This window comes from Odontesthes bonariensis, chromosome 15 (assembly GCF_027942865.1).
Source record: "Odontesthes bonariensis isolate fOdoBon6 chromosome 15, fOdoBon6.hap1, whole genome shotgun sequence".
Taxonomy (NCBI): Eukaryota; Metazoa; Chordata; class Actinopteri; order Atheriniformes; family Atherinopsidae; genus Odontesthes; species Odontesthes bonariensis.
The window spans coordinates 18,161,975-18,188,179 of record NC_134520.1 but is presented as its reverse complement, the minus strand read 5'-3'; the positions used below and the strand labels follow the sequence as shown (position 1 = coordinate 18,188,179).

The 26,205-nt window shown below is 43.2% G+C and overlaps 1 protein-coding gene across 3 annotated transcripts in view; it reads left to right on the top strand.

Annotated features, from left to right (window-relative positions):
- agbl4 (AGBL carboxypeptidase 4) overlaps nt 1–26,205 on the top strand; it is a 305,045-nt gene that overhangs the window by 91,821 nt on the left and 187,019 nt on the right. For all 3 annotated transcript variants that reach the window (XM_075485313.1, XM_075485311.1, XM_075485312.1), the window contains one exon: nt 14,799–14,893. In XM_075485313.1, the coding sequence (XP_075341428.1) occupies nt 14,799–14,893 (95 nt within the window). The remainder of the gene's footprint in view (nt 1–14,798; nt 14,894–26,205) is intronic.

Genomic DNA, 26,205 nt, shown 5'->3' with positions numbered 1-26,205 from the left:
GACAATGTCAGACCTCATTTTCATCGCCTCATAAGGAAGGGTGACAAACCGCTGTGGTGAACCCGCCTTTCTTGCTAAAATGTTTTGATCTCACAGTTTTTTAAGCCTGAATAATGGCACACGCAGACAGATGTCTCTGATTCATCATTTCTAGTGAGACCGCGCTATGACACATCAGGCAAACTCTGTTAAACGCTTCTTTATGCCCCGAGTCTCTTGATAGCTGTCTGTCTCACACCGCTATTTGAACTCATGGGGGTCACGTCTCACTCAAGCAGCGTCTCGCAAAAACATATTCCACATGCTGAAAATCCTCAGTCAGTGTGTAGCCCGTGCCTTAATCTTGGAATTCATTAATCAACTATATGAAGATTCATTCGTTCATTTCTGAAGTGTATTTGGTTTTTAGCTATGCACCGTGTGCTTTATTATTTAGTTTATCTGCCATGTGTGCTGCTGGTGCTTTATTGATCTGTTTTGCTGCTAATCGATGATGGGTGTGGTGCTATCCATGCTTATCAGGGTGTAATCAGTCAACTGAAGAAAAACTATCACTTTTTGTTACGCACGACGTTCCAAAAGTTAGTTCACGCATTAATTCCATCACCCTTTTAATAGATTTTGGACTCATTTTTGACTCTCTTTTTCTTTATTCCCTCCTCTGTGTCCTGGAGTGATGATGCATCTCCCTGTCGAAATAACCATACTTCTGTTCCCCTGAACCATTAGAGGGCTCAAGCCATTGTTCATCTGTTTTCTTTTTCATGGCCTCTCAATCATAAGGAGCCGACATTACCTTAATGCTCCTGTTGCCACTGTAACAGCTCTGGGTTTAACACCTCCTCATCTGCTGCAGCTCTTCCTTTAACACCCGCTCGCTCTCAATCTTCTCATGTTCCTTGCTTATTGCCACAATCACACAGCCTTTTTCTTTGTTGTTCTTATCTAGTTGTGGTGGTGCGTCCCAATAGGAGTCAGGGACTTTCAACCCATTATTGGCACGGCTGTTGCAGTACTCTGTTTGAGCCACTTGACTGAGTGTTGTAGACCTTTGCCTCTATGTCTCTGGTGCTTTGATTCTGTTTTTGCGATGCTGTGTGCTGTTTATCAGCCCAGTCTTTTCTGACCAGATGGAGGGTTGTTTTTTTATGTCAGCCACTTCCTCTATCTGGTGATGATACATTTGTGGATGTCATTTTCTTTATGTTCGGGCAAATTTAGGACAGATTATGAGAATATTTAAGGATTTGTCATTTGCAGGCTCATTGTTAGGCGTCTGTTTTGGTAAAAAAGACCGGTTCTTTTATATAGAGGTTAGTTCCTAGGTTTGCCACCCACTTGACATTGGTGTTGGATGATGCCACTCGATCTCCTATATGCCCTTCCAGTATCACTCAGTCTCAGCTTTTTTTTTGGGTTTGTCCTTGTGGCGTTCTTCCCGTGCAGCTGGAAGCACACTGGTGTTGGATCTTAAGGGACCAGATCAGTTATTCTCTATGTATTTGCTTTGCTAATGTGTCTCTTCAGCCTGGCATGCAGAGTTTGGAGTTTTTATTTGGCAGTCTCCAGAGCTTCACTTATGGACATCTTGTGCTTCTCATCCATTCAGGATAAGAAGTGGGTGTCACTTGAGCTTTCCCTCTGAGGATTGTTGTTCTTAGCTTTCAAGGTTGTCTGTGGAGGATAATCTGTACATGTATTTGCAATCAATTTATATCAGTGTTTCTCCAGTATTTCTTCTGAAACTACATATATAAGGAGGGTTCAGAGGGCTTACATTTCACCTATATTACAGTGCTGTCCAGTAGGGCTGAGCAATTTTATCGATACTGCATTATATATCGATATATTGTTTCCTGATAAAGTATCGATTGTTCAGCCGCGAGTATCGATTTTTAAATTTATTTTTTTTAAATTTTATTTTATTGTTTTTATTATTACTTTTTTTTTAAAGCAAACTTCATTGAAAAGTCAGACATTACAATTAGTGAAAACACAGAACATTAAGGTAATGCAATACAATGCCAGGGGGTCACATTATACAAAACAGTGATAAAATGTTGTATAAACTGCATAGCTCTCACGTTTGTAACATGTTCGTTTGTTTCTGTTTGTCTGGCTGTGTTGTCCTTCCGGTTCAAAGGTTGGACCATCAGTCCAATCAGCGACGATTTATGTCAAATCACACTGTCCCTTTTTTTCCCCCAGAAAATGATGTAAGTGTATCGAATCGTATCGAATCGTATTGTTGGCTGAATATCGTGTATCGTATCGTATCGTGAGGTTAGTGTATCGCTACAGCCCTACTGTCCAGCATGTTGGTCTATAGTTTCATATTGACCTCGGTAAGGTTTACATCTGGCAATGGAAAAAGCAATACAGTATGACTTCATTGACTTCTCATGTCATTTGGATGGGAGCTTTGTTATCAGGTCCCATCAGGGCAGAAATATTTTCTCAATCCTAAAGAAAAGCACATCAAAAGAATTCAGATGAACTCGCCTCAGACTCACTCACTTTGCCATTCATCAGCCATCATCTTCAGAATCGACAGCCTCTAACAGTGAGATGTCTTACTCGTTTGAACTAAAGAACAACTGGTAACAGGTGTGATGATAGTGATGGTGTTAAACTTGAAGATTTTACTCTCTTGGTCTGTAGATGGCAACATTTACTGAACAAACTGTAAAAGGATGCTCTGCAGATGATCAGATACACAATTAGTCCGATAAGTATTATAGATAACGATGATCACTATTTTGGGCAGTTAGCAGCTGCAAGTCATCTATTTTCACGAGGTGCGTCACGTTTAATGTAACATGTAACACTGGCATATTGTACAAATTTGTAGAGCTGTTGGTATTCTGCTGGGGCATCTGTCATTCACTGCATTTATACTGAATGTAGTTTCTCAGCACTTTGTGTTCATCCACCAGGGCTGTCGGGTGAGTGCCCTTTCCCATTCTCAACACTGACCTGTGACATCACTTCCTGCTGATACAGCATGGCTGCCGGAGATGAGCCTCTGTGCCCTGAAGCCTCCATCCTCTCTTAGTCATGTAGCTGCTGTGAAAACAGACACATGCACACACACTCACACGCAGCCTTTGACCTCTGTTTTGTGCTCTGTTTTAGCAAGCCTTCAAATTAGTCTCAATGTGTTATACCAGGGCGTGTTTGAGTGAAAGCCTGTGGCAGCAGTGCAGAGAGGGGAGACTGAGAATATGAGCTGCCAGTTGTGCTGGACTCTCATTAACCTCCCCACCTCCTCTCCTCATCAAGTCTCCTTCATCAGCTCATCCAGGCCTGAAGTGACACATGTGCCTCTGGAGTGTCAGTAGCGATAAAGATGCCGCCACTTCACTGTTTTAATTGGAACTTCTGCTGTTGATGTGTGAACAGCTGTAGGACGGAGAAGGGCAGATCTATCATCCCTGCCCTCCACAGACCGCCTGAGGTCAAATGGCAGCAGTTACTGTGCAGGAAACCCCCCAAAGCTCCTGTTTATGTATGATTTTTATACCTGCACTCCTCCCTCTGCACTGCCACATCTACATATATTCACGTCTGGTAGTGAAATGAGTAGGAGAAGAGAGAGCACATGTATAGCAGTAAGGAGCTGGGGGTGACAGAGTGAAATGACCAGCAAGGATGTATTTATAGACCCATTGTGGGGGGTTCACACAGTCACAATAGTTGACGCTGACATATGCACACACACAGTCACACACTGATATACACTTGTGTGAATCCTTTACTCTCCCTGCAGACACAAATCCATTATTCATTTCAAAATGACTCATTTTTCGCCCCGTGGCGCCTGGCAGTAGTGTGGCGTCTGACCAAGGGGGGTTGCTTTTGTAATTAATGCAGATTGTGCAAGAAAACAAAAATAACATATTTACTCTGATGCCTAATATTGCAGGAGTGCAGGCGTGAAACAGCGCTAATGGCAAAATCTGTTGTTTGACCTAATATTGGCCCACAAACTCAGGGCTACAGTAAGCTTCTTCAGGGAAAGAGATCATCTAGAATTTCCTCGCTCAATGTTTTACACGTTTCTTCTTTGATGTTTCGATATTTTTGTTGGGTTTTAAGACCTAAATGAATTTAGAAGCATAAGTCTACGTAATTCTCTTAGACCTGAATCTGTGAGTCCTGCTTATTCCGCATCTTAAGCCCCCGAAGGCTTGTGATGCGGCTCAAGTAAAGACATAATTGGTAAAAAGCATGGGATGACGATCTCAGGCTTTCCTTTTGAGACATGATTCAGATTTAATAAGCCCGCCAAGATGTCATTGAACAAAGACCAAAGACCATAGACTATTGAGTAGACTGTCCAGGAGTGGAGATCACACACGCAGATGGATGCGCATCCATGCATATATTGTACAACCAAAGCAGGCGGACACGGACTCACTCATACTCACAGGTATGATTACTATGAGGAGACCGAGATCCAAGTGGAACCAGTTGTCTAATTCAAAATTTGATAAGGTGATACACAGCGCTGCTTTGCATGCTATTAGATGGCAATCTAAATAACATTTACATGTCATTTACGTTTATTACATTTTTTTTGAAGAGTGGTGTCACCATGGGCATATTAAAGCTCATATTTATTCTGCTAGCCGGCGTGATTCCTTTGCAGGATTTGCAAATGAATGCAAATGCACATTTCTTCCCCAGACAGCTTTTGAAAGGTAATGGTTTGAAGAAATGGTTACGAAATTTGCCGATGGAGTGTATTATTTGTTGGAATTATGTCTATGGTCAATAAAATTGAATCGAACCAGATATGAAGCGGCATCGTGACAGACCGGTGACGTGTCCAGGGTGTACTATGCCTCTTGCCCAATGGCCTATCCTAGCAGCCGTTGGGCAAGAGCCAGCCCCCCAATCACCCTGTATTGAATAAAGTGGGCATAGAAAATTGATGGATTTGACACATATAGATCCTTTCTTTGTGACCCAAGTTATATCCGGATTTGAATCTGCATCTCCTGCACAAACGGTGCTCGCTTAAGAAGTTGAGCAAACCGGTGTGTAGTGTGTAGTTTGTATGCTCTTTCAGCTTGTCCAGATGATTTTTCTCCCCACAGTCCAGGGACATGATGTAAACTGAAAATCGTAAACTAGTCGTAGGCGTGTCGGTGTTCATGGCTGTCTTCTCTGTGATAGCTCTGTGATGGACATATGACTTGTACAGGGTGTCCCCAAAGTTAGCTGGTGGTTCCACCACCGCTGACCCTGACCAGAGTAATGTGGCTATAGATAATGGATGGCTACACGTGTTTTTCTCTGACCTTGGTTTTGTGCCATTCCTCTCATGAGATATGGGGTATTTTTCAATCCAATATTACGAGGGTTGTAGTTCAAGTGATTTGCCGCAGGTTGACTTTGTTTTTTGCTTGATGAAATACTGTTCACAACGACCTGTTGCCTTCCCCTGACTGTCGAGCATCGTCTCTCCACCGTTGGCTTTCTTCTTCGTCTTCGCTGCTGAAGAGATTTTTTTTTTTCAACTGAAATTTATTTAGGGCCTCAGACTTGGAAAATGCTGTCTCCTCAATTAGTGCAAACAAGAATAATAATGACACCATTTAATTGCATTAACATAATGCCTTTGAACGATCATTACCAAAAATGGTGGCGATAATAAAGCAATTACTATTTTGAGGCGGCAATTAGCCCGGCACCTTTCTCCGATGTCGTAATTACGAACAGCAAGAGCAATGTGGATGGATGTATGTGTTGCAAGTTTTTGAAGGAGCTGGAAGCAATGGAGAAGATGAAGATGGGGAAGATAGGCTGTCAGAGAGCAAGCGTATCACCCTGACTACGCAATTCCCCTCTGACACATCCACAACAACCCTCGAGAGGAGCAATTGCTTCTCTTTGTCCACACACAAATTTCAATGTTGTTTTGCGCACATCTCTCCATTATGAAAGATTTTTTTGGTAACAGAGGGGATGTTGAAATTGAGGGAGTGAGATGGAAGGAACGACGCAGGCATGGATGGAAGAAGGGAGGGAAGAATGAGAAAGAGAGATTGGTTTTCATGCCTGGTAGTCAGCGAGCCTGTAAATCTCCCAGGAGCGTAGTGGAAGACAGCAGAAGGTTGATAGTCATCCATCACTCCTGACAACCCCGACGCTCTGGAAGGGCCTGACAGCACAGCCCTGCCTGAGAGAAAGAGGTTGGGGGGGGCACCAGAAGAAAGATAAAAAAAAAAAAAAAATGGGATGCTGACTACAGAATGAGCAAATGAACTCTTCCAGGTTTAAAGCAGAGGCAAAGGGGGAGAAGGTGAGAAGATAAATGTGAGGAGTTAAGGGAAGAGGAGAAGTGTGGCAGTTGTTGTTTTACGCTTGCTCTGTTCCACCCTCACCGAGTGTGTGTGGCAGCGGCTGTTAAGCTGCTGAGGGAGTGGAGGTGGACAAGCTGGGACTGGCTCCGTCCTCATGGCATACAGCTCATATCTTAAAGCTAGGGTTTTTATTTGTAAAGCCAGTGAGCTTGAATAATTTATTATCGTATTATTGTTCTCCGTATGTTTATGCACTTGTTCAAATTCACATGTTTGTGGCTGCGATGGGAGGCGTTGGCAGCGCGTTAATAATTGGGTGTGTGTTGCTGCATGTTCAGAGAACACAGGGTCTTATTACCAGGGAGCTGACCAAACGTCCTGTCAATTAAACAGACATAAAGTCTCCGCATATCTGACAGTCTGTGGCTATCTGACCATGAAGCATTCTACACATATTGACTCCAAAATGAACACCCACATTTGCACGCATACACAGCGAGGATGTGTTACGCTGTTATAGTGCCACGATCTGTCCATAGCATGTGCAGCATGTGGCTTGGTAATTAAACCAGAGTAATAAAGATCCTTTAGACCGATGTTTATCTCTCGGCTCACATATTAAGGGCATTGTGTGGGCTGTAAAGTATCAATTTGTTTTACTAGGTTCCTGTTTTTTTTTCATTTCTCTTCATTCCTCTTTCTGTTTGCATACATGGTTGTGGTTGTATGTGTGTGGCTCTGTGTGTGACCTCCATCAGCGTCTAGAGGTTATTGGCCAGTGCTGTCACTCTGTAAAGAGAATCCCTAATTAAAGAAGTTCCAGTTGTACATCGTCTTACAATGGAAGTCGGAGATAGCCTTTCAACTCAGTGCCCAATACAGAAACTTCCTCCTCCTATGGTTGAATAAAAGAGTCTGATACAAAAAGCCATGAATGCCTAAACCAAACAAAAGCTCTTTAAAAGACTGTCACCGTGCTATCTGATATCTCCTGGAACAGCACTGCTTTGAATAAATCTTTTTCACTGAAGGAGGGAGAAGGAAATTAAAAGCTGACATTTAAAAGGCTGCTGCGAGGACTTGTGGCCTCCAGGATCAATACTAAGGTAACTCACAACTTCCCTTGCATATTAGCTCACTTTACCACAGGGCATTGTAGACTAAATACAAACAAACCAAAGCTACTTTTGGAATATTACTGTTGTTTTGTCAGTTCAACTCTGCGTACGTGTGTAAGAGAGCTGACTGAGAAGGGTATAAGGTGGTAGGATGTAGTCTCTCTCTCTCTCTCTCTCTCTCTGTGTGTGTGTTTGTGCACCTCTGATGTGCTCAAAGGCTCTCATCTTCCTCCTCCTCCTTGTGTCAGCACCTTGAATTGACATTGTTCAGTGGAGGCTGAAAGTCTCTTCAACAGCATCTGACTGAGACGAAAAAAAAGTGAAAGAGGCAAGGTAAAAGAGAGCAGGAATAGTAAGGTGGGTTGTGTGTGTCCGGGTGTGGGGGAAGGGGTGCTTTAACCAACTTCAGTGACATTTGGTTTGTGCTGGGTGACATTGTCAGCACGCAACTTTGTGAACAGTCCGTCAAATAATGTATAGCAGTCTTATCCAAGGTCATGCATGTTCTCCCGGAGGAGTCATGTATGTCCCCTTTTCTCCCTGACACGCGAACACGTGTCCTGCCCTACACATACGGGACCCTGACCTCTGTCCTCTCCCACTATGACGCCGAGTCTTCCTCCAGGTTGCACTGTCAAAATGTTATTCCCACCTATTGCTGCCGTGTAACCTTCCTCACTGTCACCACACTTTGCAGGAGCTTAGCCACAGCTGAGCCGCTTTGGCTGAGCGGGACTTCCTCACAACACCACCCCTGGGAGTCACCCCAGACCCAGCCAAAAAAGGCCACTTGCTCCACTATGAACGCTTAAACAAAAAGCAGAAGCACATTATTTAGATTAGACGGGCTGATTTGAGATATTATTGTCCAAATCTCGAATGTACTGAGCTGAAAGGGCACCTACATTAGTGCACCAGTACGTGGGCCTCGTTAGTCTGGAAGAGAAACTACAGCTTTGGGCTTTGCTCTCATAACTTCCACCATGGCTTCTCCTGGTTGTGTTAACAGCACCTCAGTAGCGAGCCCTCAGTTTGCATTGAAGCAAAAGCTAATAAGATAGATGCAGCTGGGCTCAGGAAACACCAGTAGAACAGGCGTGCATTCAGGAGGGCCGCTGGGCCACCTCGAATGACTTAACAAGCTACTTTCTTTGGAAGTAACACCGTAATTAATAACACATTCAATATTGTTTATGAATTTAACAGGAAACTGCTTATGTGACAACCATGGAAAGTATCAAGAGTCAAAGGTAGATTGGTAAGTAGTTGTTTAAGCTGTGTCCGCTCTTCCAAATGATTTAGATTTTTTTCCAATCTTTTATCCCACTCGCTTGTTTCACCGTTAGCAGTCGTGTAACCACATTTCATTAAATTACTATCGTATGACGTAGGGGTGTAAAAAAATGTAACAATAGGAATCGGAACCGGATTTTAGTCATAAAGCACAAATTACACTGGTTACTGGGATCACTTGACTGTATCCAATGTGCTACTAACCGGTCAATCGCCACATAGTGCATTTATAACCGGTTGACCAAGGTTTTGCCACAGATCTTATACAGAGGCGTGGATGCAGGCCCTTAATGTGATGTCACAGAACGTAGGGTACAAGATAGTTGTGTGTAGTTATGGCTTGCCCACTAGCTTAGATACAACGTGGTACTTACTGCAGTGACAGCTGCCGAGAATTGGCATCTGCCAGTCTTAAATAGCACCTGCCAAGAAGTCGCATCAGTCTGAGGGACGCGTTGTTGTGCTGTTCATGTTAATGAACAATGATTCTCCACGGCGATCAGCAAGGACTACCCATATTTTTCATACACTATTTGTTTTACTCCTCCTTCTTCATAATTTATTGGGCTTCAAGTGGTGGATCTTTGCCTTTTTAACATTTTGACATTGATTATGACCGTTTTGAGTGGAATAGCTGTTCTTATACATACATAACGAGCTGGCAACAAATATTATAATCTGTTGTGTAAAGCCATCTTACACCAGTTTACTGTCCTTCAAGTTGGGGCTTTGTTAAACCGTCATATATCTGTTCTGCGTGTATATAGGTTTTATCAACAATGACAGTAAAGAACAGTAATTTCGGGTTTGCTTTGTAGTGTTTTACATCTGAATTTCTGTACTTTTCATTGTGTTGTGCTCTTCAGGGTGTCAGTTAGTCCCAGCACCTTAGGTAATGGCCACGATGTCAGTGATCAGACTGATCAAAGACAACAAGAGAGGAACAGGCAGAGCTGCCGGCAGCTATCTGCCTGCCTATCTCTGATGACTACAGACTGGGCTCACAGATCTGCTGGCTTGTGTTAAGCTGTGATGAAATCACAGTGTAGCTAAGCTGAATCAGCGAACCTCAATTTGGTGGGGATCAGAGTGTTGATACCTAATCTTGTCTTATTTTTGTAGCTTTGATCAGACTAGTAGACAATATATATGTGTAATGTTGAGGGAATGAGAATGTTTTAATGGTTTAAAGTGCAAAATGAAAATAACTATATTGCTCCAATGAGATTCCTGGAGTAGTTTTTGTGTATTTCTCATTGATCATCAGTGTTATGGATTTTTTCCAAAATTGTCTAATGATAATCTTCCTTTATTTGGAGCCCTCCTGGAGATACCACACACACACACACACACACACACATATATACATACATACACGCAGTACACCTTAATGTACACTTATATCACCTGTAATGCAGAGTTCTATGAAATCTTGTAGAAGATAAATGAGGTTTTAGTTTCTATAGAGCACCGAGTCTTTCACACTTGATGCCTGCAGTAGTTGCAGGTGTTTATCAGCATCCGTTCTGATCAACATAAAGCAGAACACGACATCCGTTGTACTTGAATTTTCACGAGGGATCTTGAGCTCAGGGCTCCCAAAGTGGGCGCAGTTAATTTTTTCTTTGCCGAAACACACATCCCCTGCAGTGGACTTGCAACCTGTCCAGGATGTACCCTGTTTCTCGCCTGGCGACAGCTCGGCTAGGCTCCAGCTCCCCCGTGACCCTGAACTGGATTAAGAGGGTATGGAAAATGGACGGATTGGCCGGTGGATGAAACACTTGTTTACCAACTGTAACGTCACACATGAAGGCGCTGAAACTGACAGCAATAACTCACAGATATATCGTTTTAACCTTTCTGCCTTTCTGGCAGCTCGCTCTTAGTTTCACTGGGTGGGACTGCTGTCTGCGGTCAAACCAAAAACATTTATCGTGCTTAATTACCTCAGAAAGTCGCTCTTATCAAAAGCTGTGATACAACTGAGTCTGTTGGACACAGTGTGACGCCATCCCTTGTTATATTGTCAGGGTTGTCCCCCCCTGGAAGATAGTGGTAGTTACTGGACCATTTCTGAATACTTTATAGCCTTCAGCACGCTGAGGATGAAAACGTTACCACTGGGAATGGGAAATGATTTAATCGGCTTGTTTAAAAAAGAAAAAAAAAAAAGTTTCATTATGCTGCTGTTGGTGTAAATTTGAGTTAATTATCCTGAAAGCATTTAATTTGGGTTGTTTTAGAACTTAATCGGTTCAGCGACAGCTTCCCTTTTCTCTCCCAGCCGTCTCTGCCCAAAGGACAAAGTGCCCATGCAGAGGTCTTGGTCTACACATTTAGAGTTTACACATTTAGTTTCTTTAATATTTTATCAGGATGTCTTCCGAGAAGCAACGATATCTGGCCACACGCTGGATCGATGGAGATCAAAAGAGGATCTTTGGTCCTGCAATCCTATCCCGAAGGGGCTCCTGCAAGGTTATTTCTGCGTCAGGTCCTGTGGCTGGCAAGTCAGATTAAAGGTTGACAAAGAGGGTTTGGGTTGCAAATGAGCAGTTTGGACTACCACCTTAAAATGTTTTGAATGAGACACGAGATGCCAGTTTTCCCTCGAACGCTTTGTACAACTTTTTTCACCAAACAAAACGGCATTTTTTCTTTTCTTTTTTTTTTGTCTTTGGATTTGCAAAGAAGGATTTCTTGAGTCATTGCTTTTGATCAACTACCTCATTAAGTCCCTCTAGATTAATTTTAGTTGTCTGATGCTGTGAGAGGGGGGTGAAAGTAATATTTTTTGCACCATTAACGTTGATTTAAGGTTCGCTTATCGTAATCCGAAAGGAGGTTCAGCAGAATACAGCAAAAATAGAGGCCGCACTCTGCCTTCATTCAAAAATTTTCGACTAATTTCTTCTCACGAAAGTGCCTCAGTTGCAACTGTCGTTTGCTGAAAAGTTCATCACATCCAGCATTTAAGGACACCTGTTGTCATCTGCATTGTGTGCCCGGGTGCCGTCTGTGTGTGTGCGTGAATGCTGCAACACCACAGAGACACCTGTTCCGCTGTGGCATTTATCAGACATGGGGACGGCACAGGGTTTTGACATGCTCATGTCGACATGACAGCTCAGACAGCATGGATGTTAATCTCCTCTAACTGCTCCCAGCCTAATTAAATCTTCCAGGGTAGCACACATGTGCAGATACATGCACACGCATTCACATATGTTGACTCTTAAATTTGTCCTGGTCGTGCCTTATTTTTTTTAACCATCTGGAGAATTAGCCCCCACAGCAGTTTGTTTGATTTTAATGCCGTGAAATTCTGAATTTAGTGCGCTGGAGTTTATATGTCAACTATAATCACAAACAACAACTATTTTTTTTCTCATTTTAGCATTAGCTCATAACGTTTATAGATGCATGGCTAACTAAAACATGCAGGATGTTGTCTGTGGTATGTACCTGTCTGTGAGCCTCTGTTAAATGGAGATCCCCTTATGAACAACAGCTCTGTCAACACGGGGTCTCAAAACAGTTTTGGTGGCTTTATTAGTAGAAAATAAATCAAATCATTCTTCTGTCTGATCTAAATGACGGTGTACTCACATTAAAAGTGAAATATCAGTGTGTATTATATAAAAAGTAGAATTTATAGTAGAAATTACATCGAGTAGAATTGACAAAATAATTGGTAAAAGTAGGATGAATAAATATGTAAAGTGGACCTGTTATTTTATTATTTGTTCTTTTGGGTAAAAAAAAGGGGCAACGTTCCAGCTACACTGACAAGCAGGCGCATGCTTGTGTTCTGGGTTGTAACAGGAAACTAACCTGCGCCTGTGTTGGTGGTGAACTACAGGCTCCTGATGATGTGTTGGTGTCTGTGCTGACTTGTGCTGCTCCCGGTGGACTGCTTTGGTCATTATTGATATGAGCTGGTTGCACTTGTGTTTGCAGATCAACGCAGTTTTCTTTTTGTCACCTTCAGAACCGGATGCTCCAGTAAGTGTCGCTTATGATTTGTGGGGACAGTAAAATCTGCCCACCTTTGTGTCTGTCATCCTCTTTGTTCGTTCATTTATGTCTAAAGGAGAAACACTGAAATTAAGTTGGTTCTATCTTTGAATTACTGTCGAAACACATCTTTAGAATTATTACATAGATAGATGAAATATGTTTGTTACCAGGGAACAATCCTGATACTGTAACCGATTAAAAGCTTCTGAAAACAAATGCTTACTAAATCAAGCTCAGTAGAAGGTGCAGTGAAAGGGCAGCGACAGTCCTCGAGCATGTCTGATGCAACCACAGAAGAATAATGTTTGTTGGTAAATGGTCAAGGGCTTTCCTGCCTCACTTTTAAGCCTCGCAAAGTTCTCAGGATTGTTTTTAATCTGTTTAGCTTCAATTAAATCAGAGAGCCACAGAGGGAGACGCCATGTGCTTCCCTGCCTTCCTGTCGGTCCACCTTTTTTTTTCCATGGTCGGCCCACCATGTCTCCCTGCTGCCAGTGGAACTCCATTTACTTTCTGTTCCTTCCCTTAGGAACTTTCCTCCAACCCTTGTTAGCTCTGTTTTGCAATTATTTTCCTGTCTTTTTGTCTCTCTGTGTGTTCCTGTTTCTACATCGCTACAGCACCTTTCTCTCCGCTTGACTGTCTCTCACCCTTGTTTTGTGTATCACTGTGCCTGCGATTCAGCCTCCCTTTTGCCTGTGACTCTGTCATCTGTCAAGTCTCAGCTCCCTTCGAGTTAAACAGGCTGAACAAATAGATTACAAACAGTGGGTAGAGTGAATCTAAGGGGGAAGACAATCTAAATTTGTTGTGGATAAAGAATGAGGAAAGGGGCTGTGCAGTCATAGAAAGCCAGTAGAGTCAGAGTAAGGCTGCATTTGCCTGAGGGGAAAAGGCTGAAAAGTAGCTCTCGCAACAGATGTGCGGGGCAGTAAAGTGTAATTGAAATGCCAGCAGCAATGGTCTTATCTCCCTGCTACAGGAGCCTGCTGCCAGTCTCAACATCAGTTAGATGTCATTTTACCTAAGTCTGAATCAGCCTGCCACAATCCGCAATCCCTATTCGTCTGATGCTAGGCAGGAGAAAAAGGCAGAAATGGATGAGGGAGGGGGGAGAAAAGGAGGGAGAGGAGGATGGGGAGTCTGTAATAGGATTTCAGTAGCACCCAGTTAACTTCCACCACCTGGACTTAGTTGGTAATTTGATATGCCCCATCAATAGGATTCATTTACCCCACCGCAGTATTACCATTGCCATTCATTTGACTTTTTTTTAAATATATATATTGATTCATTTCTCTCTCCACATTTCTGCACTCATCCTGATCCTAATCACACTGGAGGTGGGAGGGAGGAAGGAGGGAAGAGCTGTTCCAGAATATTCGAGCCATAGAGAGTTGTTGCACCAGAGGGGGTAGAAAGCCAGACACCATGGCTGTCCTCTGCGCTCCAGGCAAGACTTAATGTTTTTGACCAGGCAGCATCCCTATGGGGAAAACCATAATGTCCTCCCAGATTAGAGGCTGGCGCTCCTCTGAGCTGCTGCCTTTTATCGGGAACTTTGTTACCACAACATGGGATAGTCTGCAGGACATTAAAGCTGCCTTTTTTCCAAAGTGTAATCTTAATGTGACATGATTTGGTGAGTTGTCGGTTGTACTCGGGGTGGTAGTGACAACCTCTCTCCAGCGTCTTTCACAGCTCGCCGTTTATATATATATATATATATATATATATATATATATTTATTTATTTTTTGCCACTTCCATGTGACACGAGAGGGAAATGATCGGGGAAAAATGTCACACTGGGTAAATTGTAATTACTGCAACCACATAATGTAGTCCAAATTTAAACAAACTTGTATGCTCCTGCACAAATAATTCTGAGTACATTAGTTTTCAAGTATATTCAAACTTGCAGGGTATTTTCAATCCACGTTTACCAGCTTGGCAGTGATCTTCTATCTACTTTTGTTGTCTTCGCATGATAACATTGCTACGAGTCGTCAGAATTTGAACTAAGTGTTTTCTGTGCTGTGTTTGTCTTTCAGAGGGTCATTTTCAACGTAGTGAACTTCTCAAAGACAAAGAGCTTGTACAGAGATGGCATGTCTCCTGTAGTGAAGTCTACCAGCAGGCCAAAATGGTAAGTGGGCAGCAACATTATCACACCTCGTATGTTTTTACATCCATACCATATAATAATGTTTTTTTTTTTTTTGTCCGTGACATTATTTCCAATAGAATACTGAAAGACTCCAACTTCAAAGCACTTTTCGTATATATCTGCCCAGCAGTCAACACACATGTTCACGAACCCAAAAAAACACACAAACGCGCGCGTCCGGAGTGGATGCATCTGGATGCATTAGCATGTGATCCATTGGTTGCAAGTATGATGGCTGTCTCATGTAATAACGCTTGACTGATGGATGCAGGAATGTGTGTGTGTGTGTGTGTGTCTGTGAATAAATAGGTGTGGCAGGAAGGGTAAAAGGATGGTGCAGTGAGGTTGGGCGCGGCGTCTGCCAAGCAGGCTGTTGTATCCAGCGGGGCGGAGAACAGGCTAGCGTGATGAAGTGTTGCCGTCCAAGAGGAGCTCTGACATCTGTCATCAGTTGATTGAGGGCATCGGCAGAAACGGCAGGCATCTGCCACCCTGAGCTGCTAGCATAGTGCCTGCCCCGACCGCACCGTAGCATGCCGGTCGCTGGCTAATGGGAGGAGACAATGGGCACGACACCGTAAACAGCAGAGATGAACTGCTGTCTACATTATAGCACAGTCCAATGCGATGCAGCGCAACTTAACCACTTTGCTCTCTGTTTTGAGATTTGTGGTTTATTTGCAGCTGTCACAGTTGTACATGCAGCAGTATGACCGTTTCACTGTTTCAGAGCCAGTCGTCGTGTCTCAACAACCATTTACTTAGAGTGAAGCGTACAAGTGCTTTCTTTGAAATTGCTCTCATTCATCAGGTGAGTGTAGTTATAGTGTTTGATATGTTGCTATAGAATTAAACTAAGTAATATCCCTTTTTCATGTGTGACAAGAGCTAAAATATTGGTGATTTTGCCTCTTTGCAAGGTAATCAGTGTCAGAGATTATGGGGGGAAAAAAGCCATCTTTTGAGCAGTCTTGACTTCTAATTTAATGCAATCTTGAATGCATAAACTCTTAATCTGTACAGGAGGCTTCTTGAAACATTAGTTCCTCGTGCTTTTCTAGTGCATCAATCATGCAATCACGGGCATGTTTATGTTTCAATAAGCGGTAAGGTAGGGTTGGTTAGGTTGCTGAGGCCTCACTCCATTTCCCTCCTTTCAGTGATGCTGTTTCAACCACTCCTCCGAGCAACATGTCTGAGAGGCATCGCGTCTCGCGCACTTGTGAAGCCATTTTCAACCGTCTAGAGCTTTTAAGACTGCAGCTGACATTGCTCGTGTCCCCACAAAGTGGTCAAGATGCTTTTAACACAACCTCCTCTATTTGACTTTCCACGAGCACAACAAAGCACAGACAGCTCCTAAAGTAGCAATCTTCTTTTTTGACAGTTATAGATATGGAATAAATAAAAAATAAAAAAAAGGCAGAGTAAAGAGCTTCGCCTGTCTGGTCCAAACTCGCCCAGGACAGCATGAAGAGAGAGGAAGAGAGCGGAAGAGACGTAGAAACACACGTGAGGAAGGAGGAAAAAAAACACACAACTACAAGACAGAGATTACTGAGACAGGTAGACAGGACAGGAAGGAGAGAACGAGGGAGAGTGAGCAAAAAAGATTGCTCCCCACCGCCCACCACCCCATGTCTGTATTTATCAAAAGAATCGTCAGTTTGAGCTCAGGAGTTGAAGCCTTTATCTCCCTGTGCAGGTGCTTTACGTCCTGGGGCTCCGGCATCTTTTGGTGCTGGAGGCTGCAGAGCCTGGCTGGGCTCGGCAAAGCTGGGCATCTCAGAGACAGACAGCCAGCAGATTACAGTCCAGCAGGACATTCACTGCTACAGGTGGATGGATTCGTCCTTTATTCTTCTCTTATTCAACTTTCTCACTCCACGACTCCTCCAGCCAGTAGACACCAGAGCCGACTGAAGCCAGGATCCTCTGTATCATTTTGGCATTCAAACACTGACACAGGTGACACAGCTGATAACTAAAAAAAAAAGAGTTGCTTTCTGAAATTTGCGACAAATTAGCGAGGGACTTGTTGTGAGTGGACAGCTGATTATATCTCATTGTTTTTGCTCTGGAATAGCAAAATGAACCATCCCTCGTGGAGGAGCAGCAGAATGTAAGCAAAGCAGTTTCTTTGCACAAACAACGGCATCATAATCTTTCATTTTAACTCCCAAAAAATATCAATTTGTGCTTGGAATTGGGAATTGACTTAACATTCAAAGTGAAAAAGAGTGTGAGTTTAAGAGTCAGAGGAAGGAGAGTGAACCATATTTTCTCGTACTAGTCTGCCGAACACAACGGCCCCCTTGGTGCCAGTAGGTGCCAACCAAACTCCCCGCGGTCTGCTAGTTGTTACACTGCTAGAGCAAAGAATTGCTCAGGATCCTTGTTTTTTTCCTGAGATGAGCTAATTAGAAAGTCAACGAGCGTGATGTAATGTAGCACTGGGAGGCCTGAATGCCGTGGGGTGGGGTAATGGCCAGCATGGTGGCTGACTGACTGACTAACTGACTGACTGACTGACTGACTAACTGACTGCATCAACCAGCAGATACTTCATGCCACTTCATTATTGCGATGACAACTCCAAATGTCATGTTTTGCTCAATTACCATTCCAACCTCCCTTTGATCAGTTACATTCATGATCCTGAAGCCTTTGTTTGGTACTTTGGTTTTTTTTTCGAGGGAGCATTCAAATTTGAAGAGTTGCAGTGAGTCAGATTTCAAAATTCTCTCAGCAAAAATTTCCAAATAGTCGTCAAAGGACGTTACGGTACAGAAACATCCTCGCTCCATTTGTCCTGTTTTGACATTGTTGAAATATTTAACACCAACACAAATCATGAAAACGCATTTTACTTCTGCTGTTGCCAATCCAGCCTCACAATCTTATAGAAAGGTCCTCACATCATTTCCAGCGTGCTGGATCTGTAATGTATGTTGGAAACGTTATGATGTGCGGTGTCTCTTTTAATTAACTTCCCACTTCTTCGTCAGTCAGTAGGTGTGTGGATAAAAATAGCTACACCTCTAACTGAGCTAACAAATGAACAGTCAGAGTTGGAGGAAATCGGTTGCCAAACAAAGCTTCCAAAGTTAGAACCGGCCAACCTTGATCAAGGGTAAATGTTTTTCTTTTTTCTTCCTCTCTTTATCGGAGGCAACAAATAAAACAGACGACTGCTTTCCAAGCAGTTGTGCTCAGCTGCAAGTCTGACACATAGACGTACAGTCAGTCAGTCGGGGAGATTTTGCTTTTCTACCGAAATCCCCCCTGTAAGCGGCTGATGCAACAGCGAAGTGAAAATCTTTTGGAGATGTCTGCCTCTCAGTTGAGGTGCATGTTTGCAGTAATTGTTCTGTCAATCAGCAACACTCCATCCTGGTTGTTTCCCCTTGCCACCTGTTAAGTCCTGGCAGAGGGTAAGGGGTGAGGAGAGGTGAGACGGAGGGCGAGGGAAAGAGGGAGGAAACCTCCACTGCTCTGTGTGTATCTCCTTGCTCACCTTTCGTTGTATTTACTGTGTTATCTCCTGAAGTCTCACAGCCTGCATGCTGTCCTCTGGTGTCTTCACTCTCACTTTTGTTACTTATTTTACCCTATTCTATAAGAATTGGGATAAGTGATAATACTCCATGGGCTTGTGACTAGAAATGATCCCCTTTAGATACAAATATGCACGTGTTCCTTTGTTAATGTCTAAATACACAAATTCCATTTTCGAGAAACTCTACTGTACCAAGGTTTTACTCCACCTGCTTACATTTTGAACTAATTGCACCTGCAATATTAAGGCAATTGCACTAGCCAGCCTTATAAAGACGCATCTTACCCATCTCCACACACACCTCCCCTCATCTAACTGCTGCAGTGCTGAGCAGGGCCATTTGGGTCTGAACACAGGCAGTGTGTGTGAGCGCTGAGGGAGATGCTTCCTCTTTGGAGGACACAGTGTCAGGCAGCAAATTGAAGACGGACAGAATGTAAAGGTTGTGCGATGATAACTACAGCAGACCTTGCTGACTCCTCCTCAGGTTCAGCGCTCTCCTTGTTCCTCTGCCCGCCTGCTGCCAAACCACTCGCGCAATTAACCACGTGCCATGCCTTTTAATAGTAGACATTTTAATTGTCGACAAATGAAGAGTGATGTAAAATAGCTAATAGCTTGTGCTAATTAATAGGGGAATTGAATGCTCATTAATTAAGGGCAAACAGGACAAGGACCAGCTTAGGTAATTTGAGCAATAAAACCGAGACTAACGGCTGCTTTCCAAACAGAGCTGCTTTCTGAAAAGATCAAGCAAGCCCCAGTTTGCTGTTTGAAAGCACTTGTGGCCTCACATCCTAGACTTAACCTCCCCATCCTCTGACCAGTGTCAGATAGACACACATGCATAAAGTAAGTACACACAGAGGAAATATAAACAGGGACGGTTCGGTTTCCTGCATACGACTCCCCATAGGTATGATGTAACAATACAAATCCTAACTATATAGTGCTCTCAGGACATAATAACAGGCATTATTAGCCACCAGTGTCTCAGTGGTAGGATACAGTGTCTCATTTGCTTATTTTGTATTAAAACGCGTGTGTGTTAAAATAAATAAGATTCCTGCCATGCTGATAATTTATGCAAACACCAATTTGTCTGAATATAAAGTATGTTGGTGTTCTGCCTCGTTCATTTCGCAATTTTCGCTAATCTCCCTTTGGTCATACTCAGAAATGAGCCATGGCTTTACACATCCAGAGACCAGGGGAGACCAGGGAAGCAGCAGTGTCCTTTTACTTGCGCGCTTTCTCAATTTCAAAGCTTAACTTCAATGTTCTCGTGTAGCATCGTTTTTATTACACCTCCAAGGTGCCCGAGGCCTCCATCTCAGAAAGGCTGCATGAGATAATGTAAAACACAGACCATGTTCGACGCTGCCTCTCTCCTCCCACACCCATTATAGAGGGGGAACTGTAGCAATCATTTGACAGTCCAAGAGTTTTCATATAAGGTCCTTAGATTAAAAAAAAAAAAAAAAAAATGTTATATATGATGTTCCCTCTCTGTCAACACTGTCTATGATGAGGGAAATGGACAAGATCTTTAATAAAAACGAGGCAGCGAAGAATGTGAGAGACACGCACTTAATTATCCGTCACCGGCTTGTCCGCTAAGAGGAAATGGACAGATTTTTGAATCTGAGTTATATAATGAAAAGGAAGAAAAGGCGAACCGATTTACTGTTTGGTGACTGTCACCCAAATCTGAAGAGGTGTTCATGTTTTTTCAGCAACCCCCCCTTGCAGTTGTGTTTAAAGACTAAAACAAGGAAATTGTTCTTTTTTTTTTATCAGTGTTTACTTTTCTATTCCATTTTGGGGTCTTTGTGTTTTTCGGTAAGACGAGCTGGGAGACGGGGAGGGGAAGGGGAGAAGCTCCATCCAGAGCAATCAACAGCTCGTTGCGGCTTCCTTGTTCCCAGAAGCTCATTAGCATGCTGCCAGAGGTAGTGAAAGAGGATTATGTGAGGGGAAATAATACGACAAAACGTGGCAAATAGATTAATAATCTTTCGGATGATAAGGATGTGTGTAAGAGTTTTGTATTTCTGTTTGGTGTGCACAATGACACACGTGCACAGATTCACGAGGAAGCGTGAGTGCATTATGACACAGAGCCAAGCTGCCTCTCACTCTCCATTCAGCCCACAAAATGACTTACCTGGACAGTTTTATGTTTGCCTGGAGGAGAATTAAAAAGCCACTTCATTTCCTCTTTTACAGGCAGGGTACGCATGTCAGCGTAGCCCTCCCTGAAAGCGCTCTAATCTAAATGCTTTTGTCAAGGGAGATTTGGTAGATTGCAGTAGGCAGAGGTACAAATTGGTTGTGTCATCTTATAATGAACTAGGTGAGGCGTTGCAGTTTTTCTGCAGCCAAAAGCGCCCTGATTACCGTACTGTAAGTCACTGCTGCCTATAGGGTTCCAGGCGAAAGACCTCACCTTCACCCCACCTTGTTCAGGAAGGCTGAACTCATAAACACTGCTAAATGTTTTGTCATTGTAAGCCCAGTGTGACATCGGACCTATTCTTCAACAACTTGGCCTCGAGTTATTTTTATACACACGCCGTGTGGGTCTGAGCTGGATTACATTGAATGTATAGCAGCCACACCCGCATGATATGCAGAATACTTTGAAATGTTTTTGGTGTTGATGCATGGCTATAGGCTGTTTGAAGCCTACAGAGTGTGCTCAGCACAATGACACATCGACCCCTTGACTCCAACTAAAGGATTATGTGGGGTCTGGCTGTGTCGGGACCAAACGCTGTCCACCACACAGTTAAGCATTTAAATCAGCCATAAGAGTTGTTTTGGGGTTTCTGTTGAAATAAGAAGGATTAGGATGATATGTTGAGTTGTGAGGTTGTGGAGGGCAACAGAATGCATTATGTCACTAATAGTGTTTAGATGTATTGCTCTTGATTTTCCAGCATGATGGGGATGAAAATCTAACAGCACACCAACTTGTGGGTACAAAGGGAAGACTTGGTTTTCAGGGTTAGGTTTGAGTAGGTTTATGTCAAAGGTTAGGGTTAATTATTCAGTTGTGGTGGTTGGGATTAGGGTAAGGGGCTAGAGAATGACTTGTGTCAATGGAGACTCCCCAAGGTCCATATGAATCAGATGGTGTGTGTGTGTGTGTGTGCGTGTGTGTGTGTGTGTGTGTGTGTGTGTGTGTGTGTGTGTGTGTGTGTGTGTGTGAATTCAAACGGCTCTGCAAAGTCAACACTACTTTGCTCTGACATCAACTCTCTGTGCAGATAGATTTGAGAATGAGCAAATACGCTATGCAATCTCTATTAGCTCTGAACCAAGCTTGTGTCTTAGCCTGCTGTCATTTGAGCATCACTTATTCGATGCCGTCTTAATGCTGTAGCTCTAAATGTGCTTTCATTGTGGGCTTTTTTTTAAACAAGACACTTCCACGGCAGTTTTTTCTTATGTAGCTATTTTATTAAAATATGTCTCACTGTGCTGCTCAAACGAGTCTGAGTGTCAGACAAGAAAATGTTGAACTCGAGTGGGACGCTTGGGGGTTTTGACTTTGTAATATAAATATCCGATTGATGCGATTGCTGCAGTGGAGTCAAAGTCCCGAGAGAAAAATGCGTGGGGCCAAAAAGAAAGCCTGAATTATGACATGAGGAGAGAACAGAAATGTATTTCCTCTTCCTTTCCGAGCATATGATTCTGGTCATTTGTTCATTTCACATACCTCATATGACACCAGGGATACATACTTATTTAATGTCAGTTATTGCACCAGTGCTTGCATTATTACTATTTGTTCTATCTTCTCATATAGCTGCCATCCAAACCCTTTGGGCCGATTTTTTTTTGAGCAGAGAGAAAGTGTCTGTGAAAGTTTTTGGCAAGACATAAGCTGTCGAAATGTAGCCACCATGAGTTATAAATTTGTAATATTTTTCTTGCCAAGCTGGCCAAGCTGGTCGTAGAGGTGATGCTTCAAGATGTCTCTCAGGCCATCTGTAAAACGGCCATAAAGCTTCTCCGTGCACCCCCTGTCCACTTCGCAATGCTGGGTGAAAGCTTAAGCTGACAGCACAGACTGAAGCACACAAGCAAAGCTATAGTATTCTACTACAGAGACCAATGCCACCCTGCCAAGCGCATGTGTGTGTGTGCTTTTGCCTGGGTGGCTCAGGGTGTGCGCACATGCCTTCCTCTGTGAATGTGTACATCTGTTTGTACTCGCTCGTGTTTGTGTTTGTCAGCAAGTTTGTTGACAACACTGTAGGACATCAGGGTGGGATTGCTCTGACTGTGAGGAAACAGCTCATCTGAATATAGATGGGTCCCATCTGGAGGCGGTTGGCTTTGGCCCTTTATAATTTTGTAAGCAGCTAAGCATCTGGGGCCCGCTAATGAAACTAAAGGCACAGGCAAAGGCCCTGGGCTACTGCACGCTGCCCGTAGCTTTCAAGAATGGAAGGAGGGGGACAGGAATAAGGAAGAGTGCAAAAGTAGATGTAGGGAGACATGAGCCAGGAGGAAAGAGTGTGCTGAGAATATTGGATGTCTTAAAGAGACCTAGATGACTCCTCTGAGACAACAGGCAAGATAGCCAAGTAGGCCATTAGAAAACTGAGCCATAAAATGAAGACAGTGGTGTCTTTATTGTGGCCCATTAACTTGGATGTTCATGCGGAGATAGCTGCACTGTGTGCCACTGTAATGAGCAATACAGCGATTCCCCAGCATAGAATGATGCATTGTTAAAAAACTCTGGTTAAGCAGAATTAACAAACATCAGGGTTTTTTTTTTTAGAGCAGTGCTGAGCTAAAACAGTTAAATAGCTAAAAATTTTCCCGTTTTGGTTCGATCTCAACATGACTTTCTCTTGTCACTTTCAATCTGTTTCACATCTGGGAAAATAAAAAAGGACAGTACTTTAAACTCCTTCAACATTAATGGAGCAAACGGTTCAGCGAAGGGATACATTTCTTCATTCAGCCTATTTTTCTTCTTGACCATTTGCCTCACATTCTCTTGCCTTTGCCCCAATAATGCGGGTGACCCTGAGCAACTTGCACCGTCCATGGGGGCCACTGCGTGGACTTGGGGGATGGAAAGCCATAGGCCCTTTTTCTTAAACTTTATTATTATAGTGCCTTTATTCCTCTGTCAGCCTGATTTCCCAACGGCAATGAAATGAAAGAGCAATTGGTTCTCCTTTTTTTATTACTGGCATCCTTGTTTTTTTTCCGGCCCTCGACAGTAAAATTGCCTGATCAGAGAGAGTTGCACTTTTACCCCCCATCTGAAGTCGGGGAGGGGACAAAACCATAACAGGGAAAATAACAATCAGCATCTTAAAAAAAATGACCTGTCAAAATGAACGTATCTGGAACTGGAGGGCTGCCAGCATGCCGACTCTCACCAGTTGTTTACGACTGGATGAGTCAGTAAGGACCCTGATGGTGGCCTTCACTCTCTGCCAACTCTCACAGTCTAGGAAAAGATGTTTTAGAGGAGATTAGGATCACACACAGTGGGGGAAGAGTGATGTGGAGAGAGGAGGCAGAGGTGGAGGGTTCCGGAAGAGCGGTAGATCTCTGGAGAGAAGAAAGGAGGAGAGGGAATTTTCGCCAAATAAGGGAGAGTTTAAAGGATAAATGGGAAGGTGGAGAGGAGGAGGAGGACTCCCCTGGGGTTCCTAGTAACCCCGTGGAGACATGCTGACAGGAGATCAGACTTCTCGTGCACAGCTCCTCAAATAATTTATTCATCGGCTTCATTAAGGGAGAATGACAAGGCTACTTAAGAACCCACAGGTCATTTGGTGCTCTCAGTCATCACTATTCTTAATGAAAGCCGACACCGTGTTCAATGTGTCAGCTGTTCATGGGGAGGAACGCGACTCTGAGAAACACTCAACTTTGCAGCATTCAAACCATTTAATTGTGCCACATCATAGTCTAAATCAATACTGCAACACATGTGTACAATGGCACTGCGAATCAAATGGCATCAAACAGAGCGATGTGTGCAAACTTTGCCTCGCTCTCATAATGAATGTCTGTGATTTCAGAACAGACGGTATCCTTCATTAACCACTGGAATTTGTGCTTATTTTGCTTCATCTAACTCCAGATATAGAAGCAGACAATACAACACACAGTCCCTGCCCTCTGGACCTTCACACGTGTAATTATAATCGAGGAAGATAATTAAGGAGGCGGAGAAGAAGGCAGATCTTGTCATTTGGTGAACAATGCCGCCCAATCTGCTCATGTGTATTTTTACTCTCCGAATTATCAGCTGACGTGTTGCTGCAATCAGCCAGAAGGCTCCCTGCTCCATTTGATGGGCATAAATGTCAACACACAAACCTCTAATTTTGTTAAAATCCAAATGTTAATGTCATCAAAATATTCAGAAACAAAGACAATTCGCACTGTTGTGATTTCTCGCAGATCCAAGCCATTTGTCATCCGCCACTCAGAGAGAAGCAGTGCGATGCGACACAGTTAAAGTTTGTTTGCTTGTTTCCCTCATAATTTAGTATGATTTTGAGGCTTTCAAACCCATTTTGTGTCCTATTTTTTTGTTACGGTTAAGGCATTCAAATGCAGACACATTGTCGGTAAGATAAAACTAATTCAATACATTGTATCTGATCTGTGTTCTCTCACGTAGCTCTTTGTAGCCCTGAATTCTATCCGTCAGTAGGAGGGATGCCGGGAGTGCTGCAGTTGATGGCACCTAAACTGCTGCCTGTGCTTGTTTATAAAGGGCAAGCGGACTAACAACGTAAGCAGACTGCATACGTGGGGACACACTGCAAAAGAACTTTTACTATATCCTAGAAGTCATTATTTTGAACACCTGAGTATGGTTGCATATCATCCACTCGGACATCTGCGTAGCATTAATTAGTTTATTGACACAGTCCGACTTAACTGGTTAACATGGTCAGCTCTGCTCTAAATATGCTGACTGTGTTCATCAACTATGTTGAGCCTATCAGCATGTCAATATACGTTATTAGTTCCAAAAACAAAGTGCAGGAAGTCCTTCTTTAGCAATTCCTGATCCTCAAACAACTCCAGAAAGTTGTATCATTTTAAAGTTTTGCCATGAAAAAAAACCCTCATGGCCTCAATATTGCTAACTCTCATAAATGCATAACTGTTTAACTTCTTCCTCATTCAGCGAGTGGGGCTCTAGGAATATGGCAATGAGCTCCACCCACATCGAACTCCTCGCAGCACTTCCTCAAACTCCTCTTTAAGGGCGCTGTAAGAGCAGATCTGTTAATTGTTGTCTAATTGTTGTCGGATTGTGATTGGCGGGTGGCCTATATATATTGTATGTATGTTTGGGGGCTCGTCAGGTGTTTCCGGACAACAAACAGTTTTTGACCGCTGTGCAGCAACATTTTGTGCTCCGTACGGATGTAATCATGAGACGTGATTTAGACCATGAGAGGCAAATAAACGGAGTTGTTTGTATAAACTCAAATGCAACAGGGTACTCATTCATCCGTGATGGTATGGTCCAAGCGCGTCAATAAGGTTTTAACAAGCGAAACACCTCAGTGGCTTAAAGCAATGGCTTAGCTTCTACAGGCGCTTTTATGCCCCTTTTCCACCGCCAAGCTAGCCCTACTCTACTCTGTTCGATATAGCCCGACACTACACCACACGACACGGCACCAGTAACATTTCCTTTTCCACCCAAACTGTGGCCTGGAAG